The sequence below is a fragment of the Gopherus flavomarginatus genome, chromosome 7 (assembly GCF_025201925.1).
Source record: "Gopherus flavomarginatus isolate rGopFla2 chromosome 7, rGopFla2.mat.asm, whole genome shotgun sequence".
In the NCBI taxonomy this organism is placed as follows: domain Eukaryota; kingdom Metazoa; phylum Chordata; order Testudines; family Testudinidae; genus Gopherus; species Gopherus flavomarginatus.
In genome coordinates, this window is record NC_066623.1 from 1,121,761 (window position 1) to 1,145,432 (window position 23,672).

Sequence of the window (23,672 nt, forward strand, 5' to 3'; positions counted from 1 at the left end):
GGGGATTTGATAGCTGCTTTCAACTACCTGAAAGGGGGGTTCCAAAGAGTATGGAGCTAAGCTATTCTCTGTGGTGACAGATAACAGAACAAGGAGTAATAGTCTCAAGTTGCAGTAGGGGAGGTTTAGGTTGGATATTAAGAAAAACTTTTTCACTAGAAGGGTGGTGAAGCACTGGAATGGGTTCCCTAGGGAGGTGGTGGAATCTCCCTCCTTAGAGATTTAAGGTCAGGCCTGACAACGCCCCGGCTGGGATGATTTATTTGGGGATTGGTCCTGCTTTGAGCAGGGGGTTGGACTAGATGACATCCTGAGGTCTCTTCCAATTCTAATCTTCCATGATTCTCTGAAAGTCGGGTGACTTCTTGAGGTGCTGAACTCTGCACCATTTTAGAAAATCTTGGCCAAGAAGTCTCCATACTGGTTCAACGAAGACATTCTTTTATGGTTACAATGCTCTAAAATAGTTTATCTACATGTTAACATTTGTGACTATTGTAAACTTGTATTAAATACTTATGTTGTGCTCCAGGCCTGCCTAAGTTTCCCAGTGGCATCTTCACTTCCTGGACAAGCTTTGCTGATTTCATGGCATTTGCTGCTTCCCACATGAGAGGTAACACCAATATAGTGGAAAGTCAAGTGATTCCTGTATGGATTGTTTGCAACTCTGAAGAGCATCTTGATGCTTGTAAAAGGTGATATATAAACCGGATCTGAAAAAAAATTCTACTCGTGCAGGGCAAGTATGAATCTTTCCTCGACAGGCACCATGAACTTCTGCAGATTTTAATCTTTCAATTAAAAAAAAAAAAAGTAAGATTCTCACCCTCACGTTGGTGCCGATAGCCATCCAAATATGAACTGAGGGCTTGCCTTCACTACTGAGGTAAGTCGACCTAAGTTACACTATTCCAGTTACATAAATAATGTAGCTGAAGTCAACGTAGCTTAGATCAACTTACCCTGGTACGTTCACTGTGCTGCATCGACAGGAGACACTCCCCCATTGACTTACCTTACGATTCTTGGAGAGCTGGAGTACTGGTGTCAACGGGAGAGCGCTCTGCCATCGATTTAGAAGGTCTTCACTAGACTGGTTAAATTGATCCCTGCTGCATCAATTGCAGCAGCATGGATCTCTCTTTAGTGAAGATTAGTCCTGAGTCTCAACTGATGCAACAGCTTCTTCCTAAGTCTGCAAATAGTCAGCTTCAATGTCCATTCCACAGCAGAGGAGTGAAGTTAACAAGACTGGTTAGCTTTATAGTGGCCTATTTAGAACCAGCCAGGTAGCAGGGAAACTGTCAAGAATCAGGTAGGCGACTGGTGTCCAGAAAAATTACAGGCAGTAACAAACCCAGGAGTTATTCACTGGGGAACTGGACTTAGATAAACACAAGGCACTCAGGATCAGGAAGGCACAGATCAGCAGACAGCTCTACCACTGCCTTGCTGCAGCCAGGATGATCTGGGGCCAGAGGGGAGAACAACGAATGCTCCTTCCTTTCAGCAGACAGTGGGGTTGGGAGCCTTGAAAACCAGCGCCCACCCAATGGTCGTAAGGTTACACCCTAAATGAGACACAGAGAGAACAGACACATAGGCATCCAAGCATCAATTTACAGGGGCTGTGACTTCTTATTTGGGTGCTACCCCTCATGTTGGGTATTTACTCCTCTGGCTATTAGCTGTTTGATTAATTTTCCAAGTCCTTTGTGTGAAGGTGTTGATGGGATGAAGGAATGTGTTAGTGTGTGGATGCATGTGAGGAAGAGACAGTAGCACTGGTGGATTAAATTGAAAAGAGAAGCAGAGTATTGAGAAATTTGGGGGAGGAAGGTGTAAGAAGAACAGACAAACAGTAACGGGCAGAGGAGGAAAATAAAATGATGCAGAGATCAAAAACAGAGTCTAAAGGCAGAGAAAAACGAAACCACAGACACAGACTAAAGCAGGAAAAGAAAAGGCGCTGATCTACTGTAGGAATGAAAATAAAAAATGGAATAAAGACAGGATGGGAAAGGTAAAAAGCAAAGGACAGGAATCATTTTGGGGAAATCCTATGGTCTATGTTCTGCAGGGGAAGAGATGATCACCATGGTCCCTTCTGGCCTTAGAAGTTGTAAAAGCTGCATAGAAATGTGTACTGAATAGAAAGATGATTGAAAATATGTTTCCAATGAATAGGCAACAACAGTACACAAGTGTTTATTTCATTTCTTTAAACCACAAGAAGAGGTTGCATGAGGCCGTAGTGGCACAGGTATCTCCATCTGGCTAGTAAGCTTAGTCAACAGACTAGTACATGCCACTTCCTGTAGCCCTGTAAAGCCAATACATAAATTAGTGTCATGAGTTCAGAAAGGCAGCCACTATTAGCACTAAGCTGAAAGCTTCCACTACTTCATTTCAAATGGACACGATTGTGTATTCATGTTACACCTTTCTCTGCAAGACTGAAGAGTCTATTATTAACTATTTGTTCCATAACTCTTTTAAGTCTCTTGGCTGCAGGTTATCTGGACTAGCTGACTTTGAAATGTTTAACCTTAGTAGCTGCATGTGTCAGATAACATCAGCTACCTATCCAACTTGGAGTCCAGTATTGCTGGAGCTAGCAAAGACAAAGAGGCACTTGCTGCGGCAGGTAACTTCTGGGGAAAAAAAGCCCTAAAGGCTCACAGGAGCTCAGACTGCTAGGCTCAGCAAAACCAGCAGCTTTCAGTTACATGAAATATGGCTGCCCCACCTACAATCCATAGAGACACGAAGCTCATGAGCACAACTGAACTATGGCCATCCTGAAGTTACCAATTCACAAGGACTCCCAGAACCTTACAAAGACAGTCTGAAATCATTCAAGCTTCTTTGGGAGCAAGCTAAAGCTTTTAAGGGGTCCTCATTCAATCCTGAGACACATTGGAAAGAAGACTGGGACAATGCTAATGTCCAAAACGAACGAATTGCTGGCTCCACAAAAGAACTTCCTTGCTTCAACAAACCCCAGAAAAAATGGCTCACAGTAAACTGTTTAGAACATTGCATGGCACATGCTGTCATCTCTTACAGCCTCTGAAAATGAAACACAATCCACATGTCTGTGGACATTATTCTCAAACTAAGACACACAACGTAAATCAGTGCTCGCATCGATCATTTGCTGGTGACATCTCAGTCTTACACCAAGCTCCTCCTGAAGCTACCCACTACAATAGAACCTCAGAGTTAAGAACACTAGAGTTAAAAACTGACCAGTTAACCACATGCCTCATTTGAAACTGGAAGGATACAATCGGGCAGCAGCAGAGACCAAAAAAAAAAAAGCAAATACAGTACAGTGTTAAACATAAACGATTTAAAATAAATAAAGGGAAAACAGCATTTTTCTTCTGCATAGTAAAGTTTCAAAGCTGTATTAAGTTAACGTTCAGTCATAAACTTTGGAAAGAACAACCCTAACATTTTGTTCAGCGTTACGAACATTGCAGAGTTCTGAACCACCTCCATTATTGAGGTGTTCGTAACTCTGAGGTTCCACTGTAGCTCACTAACCTGGACTTGGTTATCCAAACGATGCTAATCACCTCTCGGAGTACAAAAGAAGATGTGATTCCAAGGAGCATTATTTCTTTCAGTACGGAGAAACAATAGAACAGAGAAGAAAAAAAAAGGCAGGCTCGTGAAAACGTTTGTTTGGTATGACTTGCTTTTTCTTTAGTGAATTTTCTGTTTTAAATAAGCATTCTGAAATCTCTTTCAATCAAATTGAATCTACTAGCCAAAACACACGTAAAGGGAAGAAAAGTAAATTATTACGTAACAGGTAAAGAAAATGTTTGAATCCAAGCAAAAAGAGCTCAACTATTGAAGTTTCTGCACGTGAAGTAACACAAAGCACATTAATACTAAGGCCTTGATTTGTATTGTTTTAATATACCAGTACAGCTAGAGTGATACAACCGCCCTAGTATGTTCACAATTACACCAATATAAACGTGCTCATAGCACTACAGCGTATTACCACAGGAGAAGAGGAGTAAGCTATACCAGTGTAAGCACTTTTGTATTGGTATAACTGCAACCACACTACACTAGTTATACCGCTATAAGTATTTCAACTTAAAAAAAAAAAAAAAAAAACTCTCTCACCACCCCCCATCAAAATAGTTATATAGGTATGAAATCTGTGTGTAGAGCACACCTAGAACAAAACATGGACATTACAGAAGCCCAAACAATCTTAAAGAGCCTCACTTCTCTAGCCCCAGGGCCTGATCCTGGAGAACTAAAATCAATGGGATTTTTGCCATTAGCTTGGGCTCCTGAGGTCAGTGGGAGTTCAGAGCTGCCCAGCATGTCAGAATGAGGCCCTTAGTGACTGATGGTCTGAAGTTCTAAGCTAAAGAACCCAAATGTGCACCAACAACTGGACAGGAGTTTTCCTGTTCTACCCATCATGCCTGATTGGATGGCTCGGGGTTTTCACTCTTTTATAAAAGCCAAGCAACCTGCATTAATCTCTGTTCAGCTTGGTGGTAACTGTAGCAGTAAAAAGTTAACATGCAACTGCTTTATATTAATGTCTGAAAAGCTACAGCACAATTTACAAAGAAGTGTCACTGAACCCTGGATAGTTCACACAGTTCTGAGACAAAACAAAGAGCACAATAAATGACATACCTGGATTTTATTCATATTATGCTAGCAGATTACAATCTTACATTTATTCTTTTATCGGAGGCCTATTTTCAGTATTGTTGGTATATATTTTTTAATTAGTGGGCAGCACCCAGACACCAAGGGGCAAAGAGAGAGAGAGTATATATAAATTGAAAATGACAAACCAATCGGATGACTGGGTTATTTATAATAACCTGAAGTTGTATGTTCCAAGAGAGCTTCAAAATTCTAGAGCCAAAATATTCTGATATAGGTATGAAGGAGATGCTAACAGATGAGAGTTCTCTGATATGAAGGGATTTGGGTTAATTGCATCACTATTTTACCAGTGGTGATCTTAAGTGTACTTACATATTCTGGATCAAGTATTACCAATGGGATACTGAAGTCTGCACCTCAGCATTACCATAGTAACCAGAAATCCAACTGACACCATGCAACAACTGCAGGAGTTGGAGGTTCTCAGTCCAGTTTCCTAGTGGTCGGAAGTCCACACCACAAAAAGGACTCCTGCAAGTGGCACTTTCAGGAGCAGCCTCAGGGGCAAAGCCAATAACTGAATGCATAGGAAGACTTTTTGGCCCAAGGGCCACATCTGGGTATGGAAATTGTATGGTGGGCCATGAATGCTCATGAAATTGGGGGTTGGGGTGCGGCAGGGGGTGCGGGCTCTGGGGTGGAGCCAGAAATGAGGAGGCTCCAGGCTGGGGTAGGGATGCAGGTGTGGGGTGAGGGCTCTGGCTGGGGATGTACACTCTAGGGTGCAGGCTGGTGGGACCGAGGGGTTCAGAGGGTGGGAGGGGGATCAGGGCTGGGGCAAGGGGTTGGGGCCCAGAAGGGGGTTGGAGTGCAGGCTCCGGGCAGTGCTTACCTCAAGCAGTTCCCGGAAGCAGCAGCCTGTCCCCCGCTCTGGCTCCTACGTGGAGGCACGGTCAGGTGGCTCTGTGCACTGCCCCATCAGCAGGTGCTGCCCTTGCAACTCCCACTGGCCCCATTTGCTGGCCAATGGGAGCTATGGGGATGTCGCTTGGGGCTGGGGCAGCGTGCAGAGCCCCCTGGCTGCCCCTATGCATAGCAGCTAGAGGGGGGATGTTCCGCTGCTTCTGGGAGCCCCTCAGAGCAAGCCCCCGACAGAAGCTCAAGGGCCGGATTAAAATGCCTGAAGGGCTGGATGCGGCCCCCGGGCCGTAGTTTTCCCACCCCTGATGTAGTCCCTCCAGGTTAAAGATAAGAGAATAGCAGTGGACCAATGTGGGGATGCTTACACTTGCTGTTGCTGAAACTGCATGTTTTCAGGATAAAGAAGACTTCATTTTCCTGCTCTAGCACCTTTATTAGAAATAAATTACTGCAAAAATTAGAGAAACAGCATACAACATTTCCTGCATTTTGAATAAATGCCTTATGGAAGAGCCTTCTCACTAAACACATGTGCCAGTATTAGAGAACTCATAAAAATAGGTCACAGTCCTGCTCACCTTCCCCCTTCCCTTTATTCACAGAGTTGAAGTCCAGAAGGGACCACCAGATCAACCAGTGAAATTATTAAGTGAGCTATACCCAAATAACCCTGGCAAGTGATCTTCACTCTCATGCTGCAGGGGAAAGGGAAAAATCCCCAAGGTCACTGCCCTTCACCCTCCCTGGTGTTTACGCTCCCAATGTATTTATAGGGAGCAATCAGATCCCCTCTCAGCCTTCTTCTTGCTAGACCAAAACAAGCCAAACTCTTCCAGTCTCCTTTCAGAAGACAGGCCCTCGATTTCCCTGATCACCCTAGTGGCTCTTCTCTGCACCTGTTCCTGTTTAAATTCATCTTAAATATAGGTGACCAGAACTGTACACAGCATTCCAGATGAGATCTCACCTATGTCTTGTATAATGGCATTAATACTTCTCTATCTCTACAGGAAGTATCTTGCTTAATACATCCTGGGACCACACTGGCCTTTTTCACATCCCCATCACACTGGTGGCTCACAGTCATCCAGTGATCAACCCACACACCTGGATCTCTTTTTCCTTCTCTGTCACTTCCAACTGATAAGTCCACAGCTTAAAGCAGAAATTCTTATTATCTGACCCTAAGTGCATGACCTTGCACTTTGTGCTATAGAATTTCATCCCATTTCTATTACTCCAGCCTTCAAGATCATCCAGCTCTTCCTGTATTGCATTCTGATCCTTCTCTGTATTGATGATGCCTCCTACATATGTATCATCAGCCAGTTTCATTGGCACATCCTCATTTCATGCCAAGGTCTTAATAAAAATACCAAATAAGATTTGTACCAAAAATCAATCCTTGAGGAACTCCACTAGTAACCTCCCTCCAGTCCGATAATCCATACAACTCGTTGCCTCTCCCCTTTAGCCACCTTATCCACTTTACTTTGCTTGTACTGATCCCCATCTTCCCCAATTCAGAAATAATTTCCCCCATGGTACCATGTTACTAAAGTCAAAGTAGATTAGATCTACTGTACTTCCCTTAGTCTAAAAAAATCAGTTACTTTCTCATAGAAGCTAATAAGGTTAGACTGTCATGATCTAACTTTGTTAAACCCATGTTGCATTATATCCCTTTTACCATTTACCCACATGAATTTAATTTATGGCCTTGAGGGGACCATTTAGGGATCTGGGGCAAAAATCTGTCTGGGGATTGGTCCTGCTTTGAGCAGGGGTTGGACTAGAGATGACCTCCTGAGGTCCCTTCCAACCCTGAGATTCTATGATTCAGTCTTAAGATACTACCCCCAAATAGATAGCTTTATTACAAATCCTTGCTACTGGACAAGCAATCTTGTGTGACAATTCTTTCAATATTCTGGGGTGGAAATTATCCAGTCTCCTGATTTGAACACATTAAGCTCTAAGTTTTTCTTCCATCTTCCTTGATGTTAAATACAGACCATTTTTTAAGGCAAAAATCTGCATAGATCCAACATTAAGGTTGCACAGTTAAGTGTGAAAAGTCAGGAAATGGAAAACATTCAGATAGCAAGATTAACTTGGCTGTGTTGCACTTCCTGCAAGTATCACACACCTACAGAACAAATTTTATGAGCTACACAGTAACATTAAGCTACAGATTTAACCAGAAAAACAGGAATAGAAAACATATGTACAATGTAGCCAAGCAAGCACTGCTACTGAAACTTTGACTTCTGCATTCCATGACTGAATGATTTGGAGTGTGCAATTACATTATTGCACTTTTGGCATGAAAAATGCAACCTAGGAAGTTAAGTGTGCACCTGTAGATTTCAGAAAGGTTTTCAATGTGCGCGTGTAGCATGACATTTTCAAAAAGTCTTATATTTGTGAAATCAAGCTTTTTTCCAATCCAAGCAAAGGCATTATTCCTTAATGAGGATTATGTACAAGCCAAATTTTAAGTTTAAAACTTCAGCTACTTCTGTTGTATTCCAAAAAAAAGAGAAGTCCGAATTCTTTATATGACCCGTACAAACTCACCCTGTTTGGTTACTTCTAGAACAGACTAGTAAATAATGTGCCCTGGAGAACAACAGGGCCACAGCCTTCAATTTCTACAAATTTAAGATTTAATTAAAAAAGATGAATCTCCTAGGCCTTATGGTTGTGAAGGTAACTTCATAAATGGACAATGAATGTACAGACAGCTCTGGTGCTGCTGCAGAGTAGAAGGAGAGCAGAGTGAAACAAACAAGACTAGTCTCTTTCACTGCTGCTATTCAGCAATCTGTGGACAACTGAGACACTCATCCAGAATAATGTAAAGTTCAAGCAGCTGCCTGGGAAAACAAGAAACAGCATCAGGGGCAAGGGCAGGCATTAATTATCGACAGAGAAGGGAAGACCAGTAACATAAAAATCCTTCTCTGCCCCTTTCTGCAGCAGGTAGGAGGTTCTGGGGCAGAAACAGAGTAGCAGAGGCCCTCCCTGACCTCCTGCGGCTACAGAGAGCAGACAAGTTTCCTTCTTCCTTCTAACAGCCAGAGTGGAGCAGAGCACTGAATTTAAAGCTCCATGAAGGGCCCAAGGACAGCACCCTGCTAGATATCCTACAACCTCAATCTTGCAGCAGTTCCAGGATAGTTAGATTTTCATCAGAACATTGCCCAAGGACAGAATGAGCAGGAGTTCTCCATTCCAGTCTTTTGTATCAAACTCTGGCTACCAAGTGGTAACATTTTAAAGTGCTACTTCCCCCTTCTCACACAGCTCAAAACTTACACATGCACAAATCAGAAAATTTAAGCCCTCAAATCAGTATTTTGGAAAATTATGAGCCTATGAGACTAGGGGAGAGTTACTAATGGAAGCTACTTTGCTATTTTAATTACAGCCATCACTACCAAGTGCAGGAAAATTCTTGACTTTTTTAAAGTTACGTTACTGAAGTCCCATCAAAATACACAAATACAGACAGATATCATCTTCCTTTCCAAATGCAAACGGATGGACATCATACCAAATGGATTAAAGGTAAAAAATCCACTGCTATCTACATACTACACAGACCACAGTGAGAGATTATGCCATACTCTATCAAAAAAACTGAGGAACCACCTGATCAGCATCCTATACAGCAAACAGGAAAACATCAAAAAAGAGCTCTCCAACCTGGAGACTCTCATTGATAACCAAACTTCTATACAAATAGACTTCACTAGAATAAGACAGGAGATCTACATTACTCACTTCACCTCTCTACAAAGAAAAAAGGACTGTAAGCTGTCTAAACTCCTACCTGCCACATGGGCCCACAACCGTGGTACCCCTAACCCACCCAGCAATATCGTCAATCTATCCAACTACACACTCAGCCCAGAAGAAAAGTCTGTCCTATCTCGGGGACTCTCTTTCTGCCCTGCCACCCTCACCAACATGATACAGTTCTGTGGCGAACTGGAAGCCTACTTTCGCCATCTCCGACTCAAAGAATACTTCCAGGACAACACTGAACAGTGCACTGATACACAGGTGCCCTCCCACCAACAGCACAAGAAGAAGAACTCCACATGGACTCCTCCTGAGGGTCGAAATGACAGTCTGGACCTATACATTGAATGCTTCCGCCGGCGTGCACAGGCAGAAATCGTGGAACAACAACATCGCTTGCCTCACAACCTAAGTCGTGCAGAACACAATGCCATCCACAGCCTCAGAAACCACCCTGACATTATCATCAAAGAGGCTGATAAAGGAGGTGCCGTTGTCATCATGAACAGGTCTGACTACCAAAAGGAGGCCGCCAGACAACTCTCCAATACCAAATTCTACAGGCCACTTCCCTCAGATCCCACTGAGGAATACACTAAGAAACTACAGCATCTACTCAGGACACTCCCCACACTAACACCAGAAGAAATCAACATACCCCTAGAGCCCCGACCAGGGTTATTCTATCTACTACCCAAGATCCACAAACCCGGAAATCCTGGACGCCCCATCATCTCGGGCATTGGCACTCTCACTGAAGAACTGTCTGGATATATGGACTCTCTACTCAGACCCTATGCCACCAGCACTCCCAGGTATCTCCGTGACACCACTGATTTCCTGAGGAAACTACAATGCATTGGTCACCTCCCAGAAAACACCATCCTAGCCACCATGGATGTAGAGGCTCTCTACACAAACATCCCACACACAGATGGAATACAAGCTGTCAGGAACACTATCCCTGATGATGCCACAGCACAACTGGCTGCTGAGCTCTGTGCCTTTATACTTACACACAACTATTTCAAATTTGATGACAATATATATCTCCAGATCAGTGGCACTGCTATGGGCACCCGCACGGCCCCACAATATGCCAATATCTTTATGGCCGACCTGGAACAACGCTTCCTCAGCTCTCGTCCACTCACGCCCCTTCTCTACCTACGCTACATTGATGACATCTTCATCATATGGACCCATGGGAAGGAGACTCTGGAAAAATTCCACCACAATTTCAACAGCTTCCACCCCACCATCAACCTCAGCCTGGACCAATCTATACGGGAGGTCCACTTTCTTGACACCAAGGTGCAAATAAGTGATGGTCACATTAACACCACCCTATATCGAAAACCTACCGACTGCTATGCCTACCTTCATGCCTCCAGCTTCCATCCCGGACACATCACACGATCCATTGTCTACAGCCAAGCACTGAGGTACAACCGCATCTGCTCTAACCCCTCAGACAGAGACCAACACCTACAAAATCTCCACCAAGCATTCTCAAAACTACAATACCCGCACGAGGAAATAAGGAAACAGATCAACAGAGCCAGACGTGTACCCAGAAGCCTCCTACTGCAAGACAAACCCAAGAAAGAAACCAACAGGACTCCACTGGCCATCACATACAGCCCCCAGCTAAAACCCCTCCAACGCATCATCAAGGATCTACAACCCATCCTGGACAATGATCCCACACTTTCACAGGCCTTGGGTGGCAGGCCAGTCCTTGCCCACAGACAACTTGCCAACCTGAAACATATTCTCACCAGTAACTGCACACCGCACCATAACAACTCTAGTTCAGGAACCAATCCATGCAACAAACCTCGATGCCAACTCTGCCCACATATCTACACCAGAGACACCATCACAGGACCTACCCAGATCAGCCACATCATCACTGGTTCATTCACCTGCACATCCACCAATGTAATATACGCCATCATATGCCAGCAATGCCCCTCTGCTATGTACATCGGCCAAACTGGACAGTCTCTACGGAAAAGGATAAATGGACACAAATCAGACATTAGGAATGGCAATATACAAAAACCTGTAGGAGAGCACTTCAACCTCCCTGGCCACACTATAGCAGACCTTAAGGTGACCATCCTGCAGCAAAAAAACTTCGGGACCAGACTTCAAAGAGAAATTGCTGAGCTTCAGTTCATCTGCAAATTTGACACCATCAGCTCAGGATTGAACAAAGACTGTGAATGGCTTGCCAACTACAGAACCAGTTTCTCCTCTCTTGGTTTTCACACCTCAACTGCTAGAACAGGGCCTCATCCTCCCTGATTGAACTGACCTCACTATCTCTAGCTTGCTTGCTATCATATATATACCTGCCCCTGGAAATTTCCACTACATGCATCTGAGGAAGTGGGTACTCACCCACGAAAGCTCATGCTCCAAAACGTCTGTTAGTTTACAAGGTGCCACAGGATTCTTTGCTGCTTTCATCAAAATAATGTTAATGCCCAATCTCAAATGTAGCTCGTAAGTGTTCAGCATCATGCTCTTTTAAAGCCACTGGAAAGGGTTATTATACTATTACAAATTAACAAACAAAACCCTACAATTTTCTTTTGCAACAGCAGAAATCACGTCAAGACACATTTCACCCACCTCAAACCCTGAAAGGATGTAAAACAAGGAAAAAGGCTCAAACATTCCTCGCCACCTTTCCCGTGCCTATAGTGTTGTGGATAACATACTCCAAGAGGCATTTACTTCCGTCTCCAGTGCATACCAACTTCATCCAACTCGCTATCTACTCCACACACACCCCAGACTCCCTCTCTCAGCCAGCATAAAGAAGAGTTCCCCTCCTTCCAGCCTGCCATTGTGACATCAACTTTCAGAGCGTCAAACTCCTGAAGTGTTACAACACACTTTCCTTTTGGTCTTGCTAGCTCTGCATGTGGAAATAGCATCACTGTACCCGTGGAAGTCCTGACTGACACCTCCCGACACCCCCCCACCTCAAAAACAATACTTCTGCTAACATCCAGGTCACCAGCACACCTTGCAAGCTCAGTGAGGCTCACCAGTCTGCAAAAGAAAGCAGGAGTCAGCTGAAAGGGGTCGGAATTGGCGTTTGGTAGAAAAGGCACCTTGAGGGAGGACACATGGTAGGGCTTCCACAGGAGTGACTGAGCCTCTCACCTCCCTGTCGCCTGACAACCACAGAGATGACATGAACTAATACATGATCTTCAATGTTTAATATACTGACCACAAGAGGCAATGATTATTTCAAAATGCCCTAGACCTCCTCCTCTCCTGGAAGCATTCTGCATCCCATCCTAACACAGCATGGGGCTGTCTCTCTCTGCAGTGGCTACACACACATCAGTACTGAGATTTCTGAGTCAGCTCTAGGTCAAAGGCAGAAGCACTGGTCCTTTTAGCTCAAAACAGCACCAGTTCAAAACCAGAACTACAGAGTTCATTCCCCAATAAGTGACCCGACAGGGAACATCATTACACATCATCTAGCCTCTAGAGGGTGACAGAGCCACACTGTTAGCATAGGTCACACTCACCCTGACTGGGGAAGATTGTCTGAGCTGCAGGAGTACACAGCAGTGTAAACCCCCAGACACATCTGTGGGGACTGAACCTAGGACAGCTGGATTGAAAAGCACAAGGGGTCTGCTGCTTGAGCTAATAAAGGATCAGGACAGCCAGTATCCAATTCAAACCATTATCTTCGGTCCAGCCTCTACAGGAGGACAAATAGTCCTGCTCGGGTAGGGTGGATTACAGCTGCCATCTCCTGAAATCCTGCTGCCTGGCAGGGAGCAATATGTCTGAAACATTTGTCGTCCCACGCCCTCTGTCCTTGCGCTGAGTAACTCCTATGCTGTTCTCTACTGGAGCCATCAGTAATTATGTCAAACCTGAGCCTTATATTGTATCAATGTCAACGTTCAAAGTAGTAACTTTTTAAACCTTAAATAATTAATCAAAACATATAACTTATCAAATATTCTTGCATTGTGCTCCTTGCAAAGAATCACACGTTTAATTGCATTACTGGCTGCTCTAGTACATCTTCAAAAGGAATCCAAAGAAAACGTTTAACACTAGAAACATTTTAGTTACGTGGCACTTTTTAAAAGTTACAATTAACATTTTATTCACTACAAACTACTACAGGAAATTCTAGCAGCTCAGAAACTACAAGCATTTGCAACTGATCCTCTAAATCAAGACAGACTTTTTATTAAAATGGGAATCCTGGCATAACCTTAATGATGGTAGTGCTACTGCCCCACTGTCAAACGACTTAACCCGCATCTCTCCTAGACAAGACTGGATAGGACAGGACAGATGGATCAGCACAGACAGGACCAAACACAAATCACCTTTCCAGTATTAAAGTGACACCATCAATATTCCATTTTTTTTTTTTTAATGAGTTTAAAATAGTTCCAGGTCCCATGCCGTCTCTGACCCCTTCTGCCCTTTTTGTGGTTTTACAATCATTTTTTTTAAAATCTGCACCTCATTCCTGGGTTAATAATGACCCACACAAAGAACAGGAAGAATTTACTGAAGGACTATTCAAGAGAAACAATGAAACTTATTGTATACAAAAGTGCTATCAAATGCATCAAGTAACAAGATTTTTTCTTCTAATCTTTCAATGACAGTAATCCTCAATGTTATTTATAACAGAGGTTCTCAACCTTTTTCTTTCTGAGGCTCCCTCAAAACACTATAAAAACGCAGGGGAAGGGGTGGTGCTCAGGGATCCTGGGTTCAGCCACAGGGGGAGGGGCAGCCTTTAGCCCTGCAGGGCTTGGGGCTCTTGGCTTCAGCAGCCAGGGCTCAGGGCTTCTGCCCTGCAGGATACCGGGGCTTGTGGCTCAAGGCTCCCAACTTTAGCTCCACAGGGTAGGGGGTTAGGGCTCCGGGCTTCAGCCCCATGGGGGGCACTGGGACTCACGGTTTCAGCCCTGGGGGGGTGCCAAAGCTTGGAGCTCTGGGCTTCAACCCTAAAGGGGTGCAGGGACTTGGGGCTACAGGAGCAGAGCCCATGGAACCAGAAACTGGTCCATAAACTCCTGGTGAAGAACCACTGATTCATAACAATACAGAAGTCTGATTTCTAAGTTGATGGTGTCCCTTTAAGGAACACTATGAACTACTTACAGTTACTTCAAGAAAATTCCACTTGGGTTCTTCTTGTGCCTCAATTCATTAGTTCAAATTCAGAACTCATTAGGTATAAAACAAACCAAAAGGCTACATCTCCCCATTGACCCTAAAGATCTGGGTGTATTTCTGATTGTATTTGCTTTAGTGGTACTTTAAAGAATGTCCAGTTTATACAGCGGAAGTAAGAAAAACAAGAGATCACAGAACTCCTGCTCATACAATCAACTGTCTTAAAAGAAAACCACAAGTTCTAACCTACCTCTGGAAATAGTCCACAAAGGGTTCCAAAGGCAGCTCTTACATGAATTTGTTAATTTCTTGCTACTGTGTGGCTTTTTTGGGTCAAAATATTTGGGTTTTTTGCACTATGTCTTTGAGATTACTGTTCAATAATCAAACTGAAACATTAATCTCAACCCTTAGCTAAAACTTACATGAGTTAATAAGAACAGAACTACAGTCATGTCCAGTTAAATAAATTTGTAAAAGGCAGTTTTAGAAGAGATTTTCTAGGAAAAAAATCAAATAGCTAAATAATAAACATAGTACTAAAAGAAGCTGAGTCCCAACACATGGTGAAGAATGAGATACAGGTGGGAAGAATAGACAAGGTAGTATTTTGTTTAAACAAAGTTTCTGTTACTCTTAACAAATATTAAAGTAAGAGAAAATATAGTAAACAGAAATTTGTGTGAAGATTTTGACATTAAATTTGACTTCAAAATAAAGTTCTGAGCCAGAAACACACATCACTTTCAGGACTCTGAGGAACTTAATGTCAATGGCTTTTGTGACCCATTTCTAGCAACCTGAAAGACAACACCCGAGGTTTTGCTATTCACAGCTGTAGCATCTGTTCAGCTTCAAACAGTTGCATGACCCTGTATGACCAGATCACTAATCATACACTTTTTGAGGTGCATTATGTGTGATATAAATGTATATACCAAGTGATAACACATTGTTTACAGCCACAATGCAAAGGAAAACCTGTAGTTGACACCTAATTTCCTGATCACCACAAATATCAGGTGGAAACAAAGAGAGGTGAAACTGGAATAAAGAAGATTACTGCTGAAGAGTGCAATACTGCCAAGATCAGATCTATTGCAATGGAAATCTCCACTTCCTGAATAACTATTCACAAGCCTGTAGAAACTGAAAAAAAAAATTGTACCATTACAGCAGCCTCTGTCTATTGTATTTATCTGCCCCACATATAGTATCTATGTGCCTTATAATCTTCAATGTATTTATCCTCACAAAAGCCTTACAAGGTAAAGCACTGCTATTATCCCCATTGTACAGATGGGAACTGAGAGACAGAGATGCTAAGTGACTTGCCTAGGATCACACAGGATGTTTGTGGTGGAGCAGGAACTGAACCTGGCTCTCCCAAGGCCCAGGCTAACATTCTAACCACTGGACCACCCTTCCTTCTGTACAATCATCACATCTGAAGATTTTTGCATAAAATGTAAACAGCATAAAACATGAATACATACATTAATAGATACAGTGTAGTCACTTCACAAGTGTGGTACCCTGGCAACTTCCATGGAAGTCTACTTCACAGTAAGCATAAGCTCCAGCCATTTCCAAGAAAGAGCCAGCTCTTTCAATCCAGACAAATTTCAGTGTTAAAAGAGGCCATTGAAAGAGACAGAACAAGAAGAGTGGCCAGTGGATAGCCTCTTATTTTCAGAGGGTATATGTGCATGGAGCATGTTGCCTGTTTTCATTATGGAAAGATAAACTGATCTGATTACTGCACCAGGGGAAAATCAGGGCTGACAGAAGGAACTTGTACTCTCAATACACACAAACACTTGCACCTAAGGGATAGTGTAATATCATAATCATTTAAAATTTAAATCAACATGTAATCTTAATTGTTCATCCTATAATGAGGATTTTATACTAGAAGATTCTTCTAGAGATCTCTCCAACAGCAGTATACTTAACAAGATACTAGTTTAGGAATAAAGGCATTAAAAAGCAAGGAGGGAAAAAATCACAGAACAGAAGCCATTCATTATACAGCAGCAGCAGCAACTTGTATATTTAGGTTGCCTAATGCTTTTTATTATAAAAACTACTGTTATTATTTTCAGAAGAGTTCTCACTCCTCCATGGTTTGCAGTGGGATTTTGAAGTTTAGCAGGGACTAGTTCTGGAGGTCAGACGTGCTTTTTGCTGGTCTCATGAAAATCCTTTCAAATTTGGCCAAGTTACAAGCAGCTGAAAACTACCGTTGCTTGTCCATGTTTCACAGAACATAGCTATTTTCTGGCAACAGAAGCCTGCCCCCTCATCGTTCCACTAGCACTGCATATGCACCCTAGATGTCTCAAGTGGAGGGCAATCACTGAATAACTCTCAGTGGTGACTTAAAAATTTGGCCTTGGGTCTCCCAATACATTAGCTCCTCATCAGTAAAATGGGACTACTACTATCCTCTCTCACTGAGGAGCGCGACAATACATTCATGAATGTTTGTGAGGACGAGATATTACAGTAACGAGACCCACAGACGAGCCTATGAGGAAATTTAGTGCAGGGTTTGGATGACGTGCAGTAAAGACGACATAAGGCCACACATTAAATGATAAGGAACACTGAACAGATGCCTCATTCCCTGAGCACTGGGCATCCTCTACCCTGATCCCAGCCAAGTCATGTGGAAAATATATCACGTGACCATGTAATTAAAGGCAGTATCAGTGAACATACACTAAGGTTGCATGGGCAACCTTAAATGCAGCATTTCCTAAACACCTGAAAGTTATTTGGATTGCCATATTTTTTAAGAGTCTGGTGTACTTACTATAATTAACGTTAACAAAACATTGAAGTGAAGGGAAAATAATATAACAAAATGCACATAAATCAAAACAAAATTTAAATTAAGGGTTTTTTATGAGAACAAATTTACTGGCCCTGCAATGCTCTGCACACAGATATCACCCTGCATCTACACAGAGCCCTGTGGAAGCCAATGAGGCTTGCAGGGATGCACCATGCACAATGCCTTGCAGGATCAGGGCTGTACTGTCTATATAAATTCCCACCATTCTCTCACCAGATTTACTCAACTTGCAAAGATCAGAACAACAACTGTGTTTAGAATTTCTGAAACTAGTAACTATCACATATCAAAATGACAAAAACTCAGTGGAAGAACCAGACATGGCTATTCATTTTAAAGTTAAACAATAAGCTGAAGTCCAGTATAAGTAACACATGTGGCAGGGGAACACAACAGCAACCATCATGTTGAGCTGACTTACCATGCCAACAGTTTTGAGATGGTGTTACTACACTTTGGTACCCTTACAGCACCTGCAGTAACTCCGATGGATAAACAGAGAACTTGTATACCCTATACTAACATACACTTAACATTTAAAAGACATGAAGAAAGGTGCACATCTCTGAATACACCTTAACTCTAAGGAAGCAACCCCGTGCCCATGTGACATGTACAGTGTGCAAAGAGATCAGAGAACTATTAACACATCATCAGGCAAAATGGTACACACTTTCTAATCTCACCTATATAATAAAGGAATTTAGCATGCACCAAACTGCCTATTTTTAAATGTGACTTTTTGTCGCCAACCAAAAAATCCACATCTTTTCCCATCAATGCCATTGGGGGAGCTACTGTCATCTTGGAAACTGTCATCCCTTTGAATGTGAGTGCCCAAAGCTTCATTTAAAAAAACAGCTGAACATAGGCACAAACAAGAGGCCCTATCTTCAAACAGGCTTTATTCTTAACAAAACAGGAAGTCTGAGAAGCTGTGGGCATGCTCAAAGCAGTTACCATCATGAACAAAAGCTCCCTGCAAGTTCTTGTATAAGGTGGAGCTCAGTCCTTGGGGGCAGGGTTGAAAGGGCTTACAGAGTAGTCCCTCTCTGAAAAGCAGCTCTAAAAATAGCAATGCAAGCTCCTAATTTTTAAATCTTTCAGAAACTCCAAAGAAAATTGGCTCAAATTACATGTAAATAGGTGGAGTAAGGAGTTAGATGCTAGCACCACAAACTCAGCTTGAGATCTGAGAATCAAGCTTGGTTATTTCTATCTACGATTATCTGTAGTCATAAAGATTCTGCAGTTGGACTGCAGTTAACTATTATTTTGAGAATGCAATGCAGACTAAAATCTAGCTTCCTCTCCCAGACCTGCAGGACTATCATACATAAACTCTCACAAATATATTTTTGCCAATAAAGAAAGCAGATAAGACCTCCACAATGAACAGAGGAAGATGATCTGTTGGTTAAAAGCAGTTTTTAAAAATATATATATATTTTTTCCGAATACAAACTACTCTTTAACTGCACTGAATTATTTTAAGGATTCAGCAAGACACAGCAAAGAGGACTGTATTTTATTAGAAAGCCAAGCCTTTGAGCCTCCTGTTTGTACATAAAAAAGCATTACAAATCCAATACAAAAATTAATTGATTTGATTTCTGCACCTTTCCAAATTCTGCAGTGCCTATGTAATTACTGATCTCCAACTTGAGCGAGTCTGTGCCAAGTGCTGTTGTGAAAATTCCTCTATGCAGCTTCTGTTTACAAAGTGAGACCCTTCCCATTGCTGCATCACTGAATACATCTGCTGTAGGTAACTCCTTTGGTTTTCAAAACAAAGAAAGTTGCAGTAAACAGAAAAGAAACAGAGCAGCAACAGGATTTCCCCAAAGACCTAGAAGGATAGTGGTCCCATGTGCTACCTTCCCTGAAAGCTTTCTTCACCCAGAGCTCATTGCAAGATTTGGGCCTAAAACAGCAGCATAAATAGTTAAACTGACATTCCCAATTTTCCAAGATCATCCCTTTCTATGGGCACAGAGACCTTTCCAAAGCCTACTCCCCTACCTTTGAACACATCTTAGGAGAACCCTCTGCAGGTTTCTGAATTTATAGCTCCACTTCCTACAGCAAAGAACACAGAACTAAACATGAATCAATGTTCAAGAGTACTGTGCACATGCATAGCACGTCACACTACAGTATCTGTAATGAAATGAACAAAGTCTTCAGGGGGTGGATGTTGTCGTATTAAGTAATTTCCTCAGCACAAGTGTCAGAAAATATTTAAAACTCAGACACAAGACATGCTTCAAGCAAGGGGAAGTTTTAGCCAGATGCTCTTCAAAAAATAAAGAGTGGCATGTGCAATTTGAATAACATATTTCAGTGCTGCAGCAATTATTTATAACACACACACTTAGAAATGAAGGAAAGTGACCTACAAATGATAGGTGGCACATGTGAAATACAACAACAACGTTACACACACCCAACTGCTTATGGAACTCAAAAGGAAGGTTTTAAGCAGTTTTGCTTCTAGGGAGTTCTGAAAATTGACAGAGTGAGAAATCAAGGAGATATAATCAAAAGTAATGGGATTTTTTTCTGCTCTCGGAATTATTTTGGGGGAAGTTTTCTGGCCTGTGTTACATAGAATGTCAGACTAAAGCAGGGGTCGGCAACCTCTGGCACACAGCTTGCCAGGGTAAGCACCTTGTCGGGCCGGGCCAGTTTGTTTACCTGCCACATCGGCAGGTTTGGCGGACTGCGGCTCCCACTGGCTGTGGTTTGCCGTCCCAGGCCAATGGAGGTGGCGGGAAGCCACAGCCAGCACATCCCTTTCCTGCACCACTTCCCAACACCCCCATTGGCCTTGGACGGTGAACCGTGGCCGGTGAGTGCCGCAGTTGGCCGAACCTGCCGATGCGGCAAGTAAACAAAGTGGCCCGTCCCGACAGGGTGCTTACCTTGGCGAGACGCGTGCCAGAGGTTGCCGACCCCTGGACTAAATGATCACAATGGTCACTTCTGGTCTTGGAGTCTATGAAATTAGAAAGGAAAAATGTAGCCTGAATAGCTATTAAGCCATGAAGTAGTAAAATCCAACGGCTTGGGTTATTTAAAACTAGACTGGACAAAGCAGTAGAAAAAGTACTGTAGGGAACAATTTTGCACTTGTAAGGGGTGGACTAGCTGGTCCAATTGCTCTTTTCCATCTCCAGCTTCTAAAGTTTTAAAGAGATAACTCTACCCGCAACGTCAAAAGATTGTATCTGAGAATAAAGTTGTTAATTGCAAATGGCATTTCCAATCTTTAAAACATCATCATATGGGGAGAAACCCCAGAGGCCAGTAACTGTATCAATCCTGCTTTTATACCGGTTTAACATCTCAAAAAACTTGAATGTTTTAAGAACTGTTCCACACTGAAGAGAGACTAAAAATGGCACCACCCGGTTTCAGCGTCTATCATCTCAACCACTGCCAGATCAAATCCACTCAGTGTACAAGTAAAACAATTTTTTTCTAACCATCAGGACCTGCAAACTAAGCCTAAGACCTAAGAGGCCAATTGGGCTCTTCCTGGCTCACAACTTACAAAAAATAAATATTCTGCAATGAGGCCTTAGTTAGAAACTCTGCTGATGTACATAAGCAGATAGAAAACACAGCTCCATCATAACTGTGCTGGTCAGCAGCACTCCCAGGAGTAAAGACTGTGTCAGTTAGTAAAGTAAGCATAAGGACAATGACTACATACAGGGACAGGTCTTGCATGTAAGAAGGTGCCATCTTTAAATAAAACTTTCCAGACTAAAACCACACTTGCCAATTTTTTTAATTTAAGCAAGGTGACTGCCATTGCCAACAGGCAGCTCAGAGATGTCAACTACTATAAAAGGTGTAGAAACTGGACGATGCTTAAGGTGAGCCAAGGGGTTCTTCTTTGCCAACCTCCAGGACTTTGTGCCATGCAAAATGGCAGCAGCTTTGTGTCACCTGTACAGGCCCCGACCTCTATCCCCCCCTTTGTTTTGTGAAGAGAGATAAGCACTAGGAACCAGCATGTTTCCATGCACCTGCCATCCTGTTGGCGCCACCCCCGCACCCCGTCCCTGCAGGGACCAGGAGCGCACAGCTCTCCCGTAGGGCGGCTAACCGGTACCAAAGGCTGCTTACAAGCTGCATTCCCGCGGCTGGCTCGGGTATGTCTATGGCGCTCCGCAGGGTGCCGGCACTCGGATCGGGATCTTCCTGATCGGAGCCGGCGGTGGTGCTGAAAGGCTGCTCCGCTTTCCCACGTGTCTGCCCCACAGGCCCGGGCACCGGGCGCAGCTCCACCCGCTCCGTCCTTTTCCCCCCTGCGGCGTCCCGGGGGGCCTGGCCCTGCCGCTCGGCCGGCGGCGAGGGGGAGCACAGCACGGCCGCGATGGGCTCGTGGGGCCCGCGGCCCGCGGAGCCGCCTGCAGGCCCGGCCCTGCCCAGCTCTGCCGCCGGCTCCTCGCAGCAGGTGGCTCCGGCGAGGCTTCTCCGGCCGAGCTCGGCCGGGGCCTGGGGGCTGCCGGCGGCCTGCGGGCCGGCCAGGGCCGCGGGCTCGGGCGGGCGCGGGGAGGCGGCGCCGCTGAGGTACTCGGCGCTGATCATGGAGGCGAGGTCCTGCAGCCGGCGCAGCGGGATGTAGCAGGAGGCCGGGTCCTGGCCGTAGGCCGCCTTGGCGGGGAGCGGCGCCGTGCAGCCATTGGGCGGCTCAGGGCCGGGGCTGCCCGCGCTCTCGGGCGCGGCCAGGGCCCGCGGGCCGGAGAAGGGGGCCAGGCCGCCCCTGCGGCTCACCTCGCAGGCCGGCTCCATCCCGCGCCGCGGGCATCGACCTGCGGAGCGAGCAGAGCACAATGGTCAGGCCGGGCCTGCGCCGCAAAATGGCAGCCCGCGCCCCTCCCCCGCCGGGCGGGCGGGCGGCCGGACCCGACCCGCTCGGCTCGGCTCGGCTCGGCTGCGCGGCCTCCCGCCGGGCCGCCCTCAGCGCCGCGCGCCCGCGCCCCTCAGCCCCCCTCAGCCGCGCGCGGCCCCTACCTGCCCCCTCCCGCGCCCGGCCCCCGCGCGGGCACAGAACGTGCAGGCCCGGCCCGGCCCCGCAGCTTGCCTCCCTCCCCCGCACGCGCGCGCCCGACCGACCGCCGCCATCCCGCACGCGCGCGCGCGCCTCCCTCCCTGACTCTTGGGGTTCCGCGCCGGCCAATCAGCGCCGCGCGGCCCCTCCGAAGCCTCGTGCCCGGGGCCCCCGGCCGGGGCCCGCTGCTGCCTCCCCGCGGCGCCTCGGGAGCCCGGCCCCGCCCCCGGCCCGCCGCCCCGGCCCGGCCTCGCGCGCCTCCTCCGCGCGCCCCGGGGCCCGGCTCGTGCCGGCCTCGTCCGCGCCTCACCCGAGGCCGGGCCGCACGCGGCTGCCGAGCGGAGCCAACAAAATGGAGGCTCCGGCCGGGCCCCCTCCCCCGCCCCGCTCCGCCCCGCCCGGGGCAGCCCGCGGCCCCTCGCGGCCTGGCCGGGCCCGTCCCCACGGGCGGCCCCGGCCTGGGCCCGGCCTGTCCGCACCGGGGGCGCAGCGGCCATTAGCGCCGCCCCCGGCTGCACCCCGGCCGGGCGGCCCCCGCGATCCTTGCCTGCCGCGGGGCGAGCGCGGAGCGTCCTGCGCCCGGCCGGGCCGGGCCGGGCCCCCGAGGCCTGTAGCTAGCGGCTCGGGGAGGGGGTTCAGCCCGCCCGGCGGACGGCCCAGGCGCTGCCTGTTCGCCTCGCAGAGTGAATCTGGCAGCCGGGGGCCCCCTTTTCGGAGGTTCCCGAGGGCTGCCGGTACCTCTGCAGGGAGCGATGGGATATTCTCCAGGCCCGGGGAAGGGGGGTGTCCAGCCTCCCTCCCTCCCTCCCTCTCTCCTCGACGCACTTGCACCAGGGGTGTCAAACTGCCTCGGCGGAAAGGGCTGAATTCTAGGTGGTGGTATACTTTATGGGCCGGGGGCAAATTCAGGAGCATATTGTCCCTTCAGGGCATAGGGGAGTGGCAGCAGGAGCCAGGTCTGCACAGAGATGAAGGGAAGAATTAAACCTGAAGCTCGTTATACCTTCAGTGCCTATTGTCAGTCATCACTCAGTGAAAAATCTTTGCCCAAGGCTGTCTCTGCCCTTTGTTTCTCTTCCTCCCCCAGCTGCCCTTCTCTGTTTCTCTCTCTCCCCTGTGTGTGTGTCCTTTTCTCTGTATTTCCTTCCCTGCAGCAACTCC

The 23,672-nt window shown here is 45.8% G+C and overlaps 2 protein-coding genes across 2 annotated transcripts in view; both read right to left on the bottom strand.

The window, feature by feature from the left end:
* NSD1 (nuclear receptor binding SET domain protein 1) overlaps positions 1–21,782 on the bottom strand; it is a 133,706-nt gene extending 111,924 nt beyond the window's left edge. Inside the window, exon 1 of the mRNA XM_050962909.1 lies at positions 21,584–21,782. Coding sequence (XP_050818866.1) covers positions 21,584–21,592 — 9 coding nt within the window. The 5' untranslated portion in view covers positions 21,593–21,782. The remainder of the gene's footprint in view (positions 1–21,583) is intronic.
* On the bottom strand, positions 21,616–22,543 carry LOC127055208 (collagen alpha-1(I) chain-like). The gene is made up of 3 exons (XM_050961919.1): positions 22,475–22,543; positions 21,723–22,272; positions 21,616–21,658 (listed from the first exon to the last, which is right to left on the bottom strand). Exons 2-3 carry the CDS (start codon positions 22,250–22,252, stop codon positions 21,616–21,618), a joined length of 573 nt encoding a protein of 190 aa, XP_050817876.1. The 5' UTR covers positions 22,253–22,272; positions 22,475–22,543.
* Positions 22,544–23,672: the final 1,129 nt, after the last annotated feature.

Coding starts and splice junctions, on each gene's coding strand:
- LOC127055208 (XM_050961919.1), bottom strand. CDS start 22,252: ATGGAGCCGGCCTGCGAGGTGAGCCGCAGGGGCGGCCTGGCCCCCTTC. Junction 21,659..21,722: donor GAGCTGCGCCCGGTGCCCGG/GCCTGTGGGGCA, acceptor GGCTCCGATCAG/GAAGATCCCGATCCGAGTGC.